The sequence below is a fragment of the Alosa pseudoharengus genome, unplaced genomic scaffold (genome assembly GCF_046254945.1).
Source record: "Alosa pseudoharengus isolate Yale_2024_CS ecotype anadromous, Long Island Sound unplaced genomic scaffold, YU_APseudo_1.1 YU_APseudo_1.1_scf_7, whole genome shotgun sequence".
NCBI lineage: Eukaryota > Metazoa > Chordata > Actinopteri > Clupeiformes > Clupeidae > Alosa > Alosa pseudoharengus.
In genome coordinates, this window is record NW_027468859.1 from 22,460,949 (window position 1) to 22,472,350 (window position 11,402).

An 11,402-nucleotide genomic window follows, 5' to 3' on the forward strand; every position below is an offset into this window, starting at 1 on the left:
CTCATAGCCAGCTGCACCACTTCACACTTCACAGTAGGTAGCCTACGCCTCGTACTTGCAGCAACGGGACTACTCTTTTCACCCTTCGTTTTCACTGCATGCTGTCAAAGCTGCAGCGATGAGGAATTTCTTTAAAAACATTTTCATACAGGAATGGAACGGAGGGTATTCCGACTAATGAAACAGAGCTTTATTATTGGCTCCGAAACTCTAAAGACTTTAGGGTAGAATATCTCCACTAGATTCAGGCAATCACGGATGACACCATGGAAGCTCCGGTGAATTCTGAGAAATCACAGCTTGTAAATGAGAAGAATGCCAAAATGTATTCACTACAACTGAAAAGGTATAGGCCTTTTTGTTTTGTTCTGTTTTGATTGTATGTTTTACCTCGTTCATGTAATTGGCTGCAGGCTGGTAAAAGTCATACTGAGACTAATTTTGAATTCAGCAGCCTTCTGCAACTATACACAATATTTGATTTACATTTATTTTTAATACATAGGCTATAGCTTAAAACGCATAGTTTTAAAATAGGCTATCATTTTGGCAATGGTTTGATTTTGTGTTCAATAATTTTGGAAGCGCTGGCGCTATTTCTCACGTGAAGCAGGGATTGCAACGGTAAGATCTGCAGTGTTTCATCGGCAAGGTAGCCTATAATATATTATTACCATCAATTTCATCAAACAGATATAGCCATTATGTCTCAAGAGATCTATTTAGGCTAATTCTGTAAGATGCTTTTAGTAACACCATACAGTATATAATGTGTCCATTAAAACACAAACCATTATAGTTACAGTGTCCCGAATATCTAGACATATAAGGCTTTCATTGTTCCAAAAGAAACCTTTCTTATGCTTCCGACGCACTCCTATTAACCAGACGGTGTGTGAAATGTTTTATGTGAATGAACAAATTCATTTTCACAGTTCACTTCATTGTGGACAGTATTTGACGAATGGCCGCAGGGAAGTTGAGGGAGTATAGCCTGCAAACCTATCATCTCTCATCATGGGATACGATGCAGAAAAGGGACCATCCGTTCAGATGCTGAAAATAAAATATTAAAACCACATAATAAATGTAATGCTTCAAAATGAAATTGGGTCATTTCACAATTAGCCTGCTCTAAATAGGTGTTTTTGTGTAGCGTTTACATTGTTTTTTTTTAATTATAATAACAATGCAAAATCTTGAAATAAGCTAGACCTGCATGTGACAGTTTGCATTAAGCCTAAATATTACCTTTGGTCAACGTCTCAATAGTGCTTTAAAGATGAACAAATTGACCGATTTCTACATTTTTCATAAACATATGTTTCTTCCCCTATTTGTATTGAATTGCTGATTAGTTAAAAAAAAATACTGGCTTCATCAATGTATGTTGACCACAGGTAGTAGCAGAAGGACGTGAAGAATAACACCCTTCATGCGCCTCAGACGGAAGGCTAGTCCGTTTCAGCACCTTGGACAGGGTCGTCACGTAACTGCGTATAGTTGATATTCTCGCTGTTGCACTGCAAATGATTTACCTCGTAAAAACAATATGGATTATATTGGAGTAGACTCGTAAGTATATTTAGAATTTAAATATGTTCTGCAGGACTGCTTCATAGGTTGCTACAGTGCTACAGTGCAACTACAGTTGCGACTTGCTACAGTGACTTGATTCGGTGTTATGTTAACTTGCAGGTATCCCGATTTAGACGTTCCACACAAAATATTTAACAAGCTTATTTTAATTGCGTAGGGAAAATGCACTGTCTTGGTAATGTCACATAATTTAATTGTGTGGTTAATGACCCCGATGCATTTTTAGTCTACTTGTATTACAGCATTTTTAGTCTATTGTATTCCAGCCTATCACCACCAATCACCAGTTTACTAATTAATATGTAACCTAATGATGATTATCTTTGAGATAATATGCATCCAAGATCATTCTTGGGAGAAAATTATTTTTAACGTTATTTAATGTCCATCGAATGAATAGACTACAGAAAACACACAAAAGTTTGTTTTAAAGAAAAAAAAATAGGCAGTTTCTTTTTTCAACATTTTCTCTGTCTCTTAAATCTTAAGTGATCTCTTCTCTTTGCGTAGTCACAAAATGGCAGTAAAACGAGATTTGGCTATAGTTACTCAATTAAAGCGTATTAGTAATCCTGTCTTTCAGAGATGGGTCATAGGGGAATAGGCTAGATCTAAACCAGTCCGGTAATTACGGGGACATGTGACCTCATTCATTAACGTATGGCTCGTTTTTACATAAACACAACAAATGAATGTTATAACAATTGTTGATTTGTTTATTTGATTTTATTCTTTTATTTTTATATTTCATGTAGCCTACATAATGTAGCCAGGCTGAAAGTAAGAGAGTGATGATATGAGAAGAGATTAAGAGGAGAACAAAAAAGTGCAGTTTTGAGTTTGTTTATTAAGCTGTATGACAGAAAAATGAGCTGAAATGAGAAGAAAACTAAACCCCACCTAGCTAGCAGCCAAATCTCCTGTGAGATGAATACCGCAGATTTGCTTCAGTTCATCCTCACGAGTCCATGGGGAATATGCTTTAAGGCCACACACCACATCTAGATATAATCTAGTCCAGACAAATAATGTGCCCCTTTAAGACCCTATGCTGTTAAAGGAGATACCATGCTTGGTTCCCATACCAGGTTCCATTCTGTCATTTTGTGTGAATATTCCCTATATACTGTAGATCATCTATATTGTTCACAAATTGAACCTTTAGGCCCTTCAGTGAATAGTTATTTATTGTATGCATATGACCAACTACATATTATTTACTGTCCATGCTTGCACTGCATACTCTTCAACTTTGTCCAATACACCTATATAAGTAACATTTTAATATACCATAATAGTATGTATTCTGCACTACACCATTCATAGCCCATACATATCATAAGCTATAGCAATATCTGTGTGGTAGCAATACTGTTACTTGCAGTTCTGTAAATAATGCAGTTCTGGTTAGACGTTAATTTGTTGGCTTTGTACCTGTGCACAATGACAATTAAATGTAATTTAATTTACAGTAATCTAATCGGTTATACTCATTTGTTAAGTGCTGTAATGTTTTTGGAGGAGCCATGCTTTCATGGCTGCTCAGGTACACTAAGCTCTAACAAAATGTTCAGTCATGTTTGTATACAAGACATGTAAAGGTAAATAGAACTCTAAGGCTTTTTGAAAGTGTCTTGTAAAATGCAGCTTGCTAACATTCATCTGGGGTAGTGCCAGACAATCACTTGGCCTCGTCAAGAATGCTGAGCATTGCTGAGGTATAAGGGTGTAGAGGAAAGGGTAGGTTAAGGAAAAAAAGAAGAGGCAAAAAAAAACAAAAAAAACGGGTGGACTCATCAAATTAATAGTCGCTGAAGTCCATATCACTCTAGGGGCCGATAATTGATATTGGCCACTCTGATGCACCTATTTCAAGATGTCTCTCTTGATAGGGTCTTGAGAGAAATACTGGTGCTATGTTCCAGATCACTGTCACAATCTAGTGCCCCCCCCCCCCCCCACACACACACACACACACACATGTACTGTTGGCCATGGGATTTTTCTTATCTCATCCTGCCCAGCTAGGGTCTGTTGGTGGACTTGTAGAGAAGATTGATCACATCTTCAACAACAAGATTGGGATAGTGTCAATTTCATCCCAAGTGTCCCATCTGTAACCATCCCATTAGTTTAAATTCATAAACAACTCATGGTGGCCTGTTGAAATGCCATTTCAGGAGATATGCTTGGACACTGATAGGCTGAGCAATAAAGAATCCCTTTATCATGTTATTAGTGTTTTGTGTATGAAGCTTATATCACTGGCACAAGCCCATTTTGTCCTACTTAAGAAAAAATAAGAGCATATCATGTGTGGCAACTAAAGCTGTAAGACACACGACAGAGTCACACGGTGCAATTCCTTATCCGGACAAGCTTCCCCTCTCACAAATATCAGAGTGCCTTTGAGCCTTCGGGGAATAATCTATCCATGTGTCACGTGTACACACTCTCTCTCTCACACACAAACACACACACACACACACACACACACACACTTTTGATCAAAAAAAAGGTGTAGAGGTGCTTGAGAAATGATTATTAAGACAATAAAAAATAATGCCTTCCCTCAGAGCAAATAGCAAAACCCAGATGCAATTGTGTGTGTAATGATTTTGTTGAATGCAGGGAGGAACAGCTACTGATTTCATGCACTGCTGGGTCCAGACACTGCCTGTAGAAGAGAGCGGTGGTGCTTATAGGCAGGGTCTTGATTGAGCTTTAAAACTTGAGTAGAGGCTGAAACGGTGTTCAGCTGCTCTCTAAACATCTTCAAGTCCCCTTTCAATCTCCAACTATCAGAATGAAGTTAATAATAACATTTAGGGGAAAATTGCTTAAATTGAATCTATTAAAATAAGGCCTCAGCAAAATTCTAGCGAAGACAAAGACCCTCAAGATTTTAAAATGATTTACCACAGTACCCAGATTGTCTGCTGGAGATTGAAACTCAAGGGGATTTATTTTTATTCAGGGGGAAAAGGTTAATGCCTTATGAAAAGCAGCCACCCAAAAATGATCCTAAACTTATACAATACAGCACCTTGCAGAATCTCACACAGTTCCGCTCAGCAAATGATTTCACTCTAACTCTGTGGAGGACATGAGAGCTGGTCTGCCCATCCATGACAACTTAACATCACCAGGGATAGCATTCTATTGCCCCCATATAATGGTCTGCTTTTCTTTAAACATCTTGACTGTTGAGCACTGACCTCTAACATCCCCCACCAAGAAAAGAGATTTGTGTAAAGTGTGTGTGTATGTGTGTGTGTGTGTAAAATTGTGTATGCATATGTGTGAATGTCTGTATCTATGAATGCGTGTGTAAGTGAGTATGAGGCACACGTCTCAGAGGTATAATTAAACATGCGTTCTTTTCCACTTGGCCACCTCTTCACAGTTGCCTCGTGGCCGTGTCTGTGTGTGTGTACGTATATGTGTCCACTTGTGTGTGTGTGTGTGTGTGTGTCTATGGGAGGTGAGGGAGGGGTGGGGGGGTATGAGTGGGGTTCTCAGGCTCTCTCTGTTCCAGTCCATTAGTCCCATTATAGAGCTCCTCATTGGTACAGCACCTGGGCTTGGGGTAGAGCGGGGGTGGGTGTGTGGAGGGGGGGGGGGGGTCTAATCACCGTCTGTTTCTGGAACTTGAGAGGTGTGCTTTTTTATGATGGTGTGCATGAATATGATATTTAGTTCCTGTGTTGCTTAACAGTAGGCTACATTTTCCCCATTCTCGAAATTTGACTTCCAGCGGTCTCATAAGTACAAAAAAGTAAAAGGATCACCACCTATCTAGCCTCTTTTTCTTGTGTCTTTTTTATTTTTCTAGAAAGCATTTGTTAAATGAAATATCCTCCAATCCTATTTTGTTCTTTGTTGTAGTGAATTTCCAGATTCCAAGGACAGCTATCCCAGCATGCCTGTGGAGAACGGCGATGTGGCCGGGGCCATCGAGCTGAGGCGGGCCGTGCGCGCCCACTGTCCTGGCCACAAAGCGTCCGGCACGGGGAGTGGTGACCGGCTGCTCGCTCAGAAGAAGCTCTACATCGCCTCCATAGTGTGCCTGGTGTTTATGATAGGAGAGGTGATCGGTGAGAGAAGCCTGAGGCAGATACCATCTACACCATCCCCTCTACACCATCATACACACACACACACTAAACTCATTTAGGAGGTCACTGAGAACACCACATAATCCAAAACATGCTGACTTGTCTTTGAGAATGTGGTTTAGAGAATGGCCTTTCTTCTTATCTAGTTGTGTGTGACTTTTGTGTGTTTTATGCACATTTCTGTAAACACATATGCATGACATTTATGAAATGTAATATTTCAACTAGTCAAACTCGTGGGCCGAATATAAAGCTGAGTTCTGTGCAGGAGGCTTGTAACTCTTAGATTATGATCATCCATTCTCGGCTGCTCAGATCTAGATAAATGTTTTTAGTCATTACAGAGCTTAGCAGTCACAAAAAAAGTGTTTAGTGCCGTCGACCGTTCAAACATTAATCTTTATTCAAAGTTAGGGTCTGGGCGTAAAGCCAATTTATGAATCATCCGAGAGAAGCATTCAATTTAAATCCTGCTCGCTTCCTCTGGTCTGGAGCCGCAGCGGGAAGTTGGAGTCAGCATCCTGAAAAGCGAGGAAAAAAATAACTATTTCCTGTCTGAACGCTGCCAGCTCGGAAATTAGATTCTGAAACATGACCTGCGCCCACTGAACTCTGGATGTAGTCTAAATTTGGTTCCTGAAGTTACACCTTACACCTAATGTCTACCTATGAGGTGTAACTTCTCTGTTCCTCAGTCCCTTAAAGAAACGTGGTGTTTAGGATTGTAAGGTATGTTTTAGTGGGTACTGTAGCTGCATTTCTGTCATAATCTCAGGTGAGGGTATATGGAGATAAAAAGTGAATATTATAGGACCTTATAGGAACTTGCATTGTAGTTTTGTTCTTGGAGTCGGAAACTCAGTTAATAAGTTATATTCTGGCTAGATCTTTTTTATCAGTGCCACTGTTGGATGTTAGCTGGGTAGCTTGCTAGCAGAGCCGTCCCAAGCCCTGATGGGACCCTAAGAATTTGATTTGGGGGCCCCCTACCACCTTATCGTCACCAGTACTATTGGATATTGCCAATACTTGATTATTCACATTACTGGCGATCCTAGCGTGCACTGAGAGCACTGCATGAATGACAAGCAAACATGATGTGAGCTAACTGGATAGCTAGAAGGTGTGAAAGTTTGCCAATAGTTGAATCAACCAACCAATGGTGAATTAACTTAATTCATTGCGTAGGTTAGAGACATGACTTGAGATGCAAGTCAGCAGTTCAGCTATTATTATTTGTTGACATCAAACCTGAAGAGGAACACAAGTTTACCCAACGTTTATTCCCGCAGTTCACTTGCATTGAGGTTATCTCTTCTAATGCCCTAGCAGTTCTGTTTCATCTTCTCATCAACAATAAAAGTTGCTAGTGTAACCGACTCTAACCAGTCAGTTACATGATTCATAAATAAACAGTCTTTATATGGCTAGAAGTAATGCAGAGGAGGCAAAGGGTTGATTTGTCAGCATTTATTCCCATTCCCTTTCCAGACTTCGTGAGAAAGTCTGCAGGCGTCTCACATAATTCCCCATCGGAAACAATAGCAAGCATTAACAGAACCATTAAGAGATTAACATACATGAGAAAATAAATTTGGAGAAGCTCACAAAAGAGACACAACTTTATTTAAACTAAATTATGACTTTGCTACACTAGCCTAAACATCCTAATGCAACTTTAATTTGTTTGTTTGTTGTTAGGGGGCTACTTAGCTCACAGTCTGGCCATCATGACAGACGCTGCTCACCTCCTGACAGACTTTGGCAGTATGATGGTCAGTCTCTTCTCTCTGTGGATCTCATCCAGGCCACCTACAAAGACAATGAACTTTGGCTGGCATCGGTCAGGTGAGGCTCCCCGACACGCTCTGCCTGCTGGTTCTTTAATCAGAGACATGCGGGATACAACATTATTTACTTGTTCTGCAGCATAATAATAGTAAAAAGTTATTGATCAAGCACTTCGTGAAATACAATGAAGACAGACTTAGCTTTTGGAATGGCCATGGCAATACCAAAGCAGTGGTCCTCTTTAGAGAGAAATTACCATGGCACTACATTTGACATCTGACATGGGCTTGTCTATGACTCAATATATCTCCTTGCTATCAACTATAATCAAAACAAGAACCTAAAGACTAGACAGTAACCTTATCCAGAAGCCTTGAATGAGTTAAATAAGCCTTGAATGATTACACGTTTGCACAAGTTTGAATGGAAATGTGACACAAGTGTTTGTTGTGTAAATACGGAATAGCAGAATGGATTTTCTCGTTACATTTGTGTCTGCAGAGATCATGGGAGCGCTGGTGTCGGTCATGTCTATCTGGATTGTGACAGGTGTCCTAGTGTACCTGGCCATTGACAGGATCGTCCGGAATGACTATGAGATTGAGAGCCACGTGATGCTCCTCACCTCTGGCTGTGCTGTAGTGGTCAACATCATGTGAGTGCTGGGGTCCTTTACTTCATGGCTTTTCTTTTTAAACCAAGTGATGGTCTTTTACTGCATCATGGAATATTATGTTATGCACTTTTGTAGAGCAACTTTTAAGATTCCAAAGATTACAATCTAAATCACCTAAATATTTAAACTCAATTACTTAACTTTTATATCTCAGTAAATTGCAAATATTAAAATCATATTGTGATTCAAAATATTTCTTCCTTTCAAAATCAGATTTTCCATATTCACATTAACTCCGATAACAGTAGACCAGTGTTGGAATAATAGTGGTTGAAAGTGACCCTGCCATGTTCCTGCTCCTCCGCAGCATGGCCTACATCCTGCACCACTCCACCACTTTCCATGCCCACGGCGCCGGCTACCAAAAGATTGACGAGAATGGCGTGAGCCTGAGCCCCGTGGGTCACGGTCACTCCCACGGCCTCCTGGGCGGCCACAGCAACACCAGCGTGCGGGCCGCCTTCATCCACGTACTGGGAGACCTCCTGCAGAGTGTGGGGGTCATGGTGGCGGCCATCATCATCTACTTCCGGGTTAGCTTAAACAACAATTTTGTCACATTCTTGTCTCACTTACTCCTTTTCTACATGTATATTTATATGATCAGTTTGTTGACCTTGACTTGGAAGCACTGGTTGAACCAGTTGAAAGCCGATACCGATAATATTGTGCATCCTTATTGGCTTGGTGTTCAGACTACTGAATGTACACATTCCTGTGACTCTAACATCATTGCTATCCTAAATCACAGCTGAATCAAGGATGAATACGTTCCTGATCTTCTCATGACGTAGCTGCAACCAGTGACATGAAACCCAAAGCTCTGCAGATCTCCACTTCAGTATAATTGGAACACATTGAAACCGCTCTGTGGGAACTGTTTAAACTACAAGATAAATTGTTTCCACTCAGCTCTCTGTCATGTATTGCACCACCCTCTAATCCTCAGAGGGAATGAAACTAGAAACCCCTTTTACAATAGTTCTGTGGCTTAATGTGATCTGGCACCAGGCATATTTACCATCTGATTCTATTTGCCTAGCTGTGTCTTAAAGCAACACCAAAGAGTTTTTTGTACCTTAAAATAATGTTTCCAAAATCGTTTCAGTGGTTCATCAACTTGTAACAGGGTGAACGGCACTTCTGCATTCGCTTCGCAGCCCTCTATCGGCTATAACCGCACTATGTAAGTTTGCCAGATCGGGTAGCGGATCTGTAGTTCAATGGAATGAGACATAAGAAACTACACATTTGACTCTGCGTTTGATGTCGCAATACATCGTACTTTCATAAATCATGCAACATTATTCTACCTTGTCTGTGGACATTGTTAATTGCAAAGCCGGTGCTGGATAAACAAATAGTGTGCGTGCGACAGAGGGAAAGTTCTTTGGTGTTGCTTTAAGTTGTATGCTCTCTCTCTCTCTTTCGTAATTTCCTTTCAGCCTGAATACAAAGTCGCCGATCCTATTTGCACCTTCCTGTTCTCCGTGTTTGTGCTGGCGACCACGCTCACAATCATGAAGGACGTTTTCCAGATACTCATGGAAGGTACTGAGACTGTCAGTGTCCTATATAAATGTGGGATGCCGACTGTCATGTTCACCATTGTTTGACTAGGAAAATCGCTCAGACATTCAAATAGGAACTTCCTCTACAATATTTCAAGGAAACAATTTTAATGTACATGTAGATATCAACATTACACATGTACATGCTCTGACCTATGAGTCATTTCTGTATTGCTGTGTTCTGTTTCCAGTTTCCGGTGTTGAGCGTGAATGCTTTTTCTCCACAGGGGCACCGAAAGGCATTGAGTTTAACTCTGTGAAGGAGGTGCTGCTGTCTCTGAAGTGTGTGAAGGCCATCCACAGCCTGCACCTTTGGGCTCTAACTGCAGGCCAATCGCTGCTGTCTGTCCACGTCGCTATTGGTAAAGCACAGCCAACTTCACTATTCCTGTAATAAACAGACTAACATTGTATATAATATAGTAAGTATGTAATATATTTACATTTACCGGTACTAAAAATGGTCTGTGCTCATTCTTTTAAGAACCAAAGGGCTATTCAACTATAATGATAACTGAAAGTGACCCTAGAGATATCATTCTTCATGTTGTTATGTACACATTATGTTCATGTGTGGATGTTGTGATTCATATTAGCTACTTTTTTTGCTGTTATCTAGTTATAGTTCTTGGTGTGAACACCCCTTCAGGATACTCACACTGGAATTCTTAATGTACAGTAGATCTGGGAATTTAGAATTCCAGTTTGTTTGTTTCCCCCATCAGAGGACAAAGCCGACCCACAGGCAGTTCTGAGAGAGGCCACCGAGCTCCTGCAGACCAAGTTTGGCTTCTACAGCACCACCATCCAGGTGGAGCACTACTGCGAGGACATGGTCCACTGCGCTCAGTGCCAGGACCCGCTGGACTAATGGGCCAAGCTGGACAGGGCTGGGACACAGAGAGCGAGAGAGAGAGGTACAGGGCTGTCGGACTAACCAGAACACATGTGCACATCACAGCATCACTGAGGCCTAATGCTGCAGACTTCATACTATGCAGCTGGATCCGAGTTCAAGAACGGCGCTCACATCAACTGAAATCACTATTGGACATTAGACACTACATGGAGTTCATTCATAATTCTGATTTGATTTATACAGAATGCTACCCTGGAAATCCAGAGTTCTCGCGAGAGCACAATGGAATTGTCTCTGCGAGACACTCTGGCAAAGAGCAATGATGCACGTTACTTGCTCCCCAACATTCCGGGGAACCAGCTAATCTGATGAAGACAGCGCTGCAACGTTGGAGGACAGTACACATTGGTCGTAGTGTTATCCGATTGCGTCGAAGTCCAAAATCATTCAGAGTAAACATGGTCTAGTGTTATCCAATTGCGTGCAGTTTGCGTGCGTGCGTGCAGAGATTTTTAAATGCATGCTTGTTGCCGCCCCTCGAGTTGGGCCATTACATTGCTCTTTGCCAGACCCTTAATCTTTCTAGATTATCAGGGTCTGGATTTTCCAGGCTAACAGAATGCATTTTAAGCAAGGGAATATTTTGTGCTTCTGATTCACTTCTTTCATGTCATTCTGCAAGCAGTCGGCCCAATTAATCATATTTCATATGAATAAAAATGGGAGCCAAGCAAAGATGTTTGGAGAAAATGGGATGTCAAAACACAAAGCTTTCTGTAACATCCCTA

General features: G+C 40.9%; 1 protein-coding gene across 1 annotated transcript; it reads left to right on the forward strand.

The window, feature by feature from the left end:
* The first annotated feature begins 253 nt into the window (after positions 1 to 253).
* slc30a2 (solute carrier family 30 member 2) lies at positions 254 to 10,626 on the forward strand. Its single transcript, XM_076272528.1, has 8 exons — positions 254 to 346; positions 5,488 to 5,696; positions 7,419 to 7,565; positions 8,010 to 8,163; positions 8,492 to 8,717; positions 9,630 to 9,735; positions 9,983 to 10,117; positions 10,481 to 10,626. The coding sequence occupies exons 1-8, from the start codon at positions 267 to 269 to the stop codon at positions 10,624 to 10,626; spliced, it is 1,203 nt and encodes a 400-aa protein (XP_076128643.1). The 5' UTR covers positions 254 to 266.
* Positions 10,627 to 11,402: the final 776 nt, after the last annotated feature.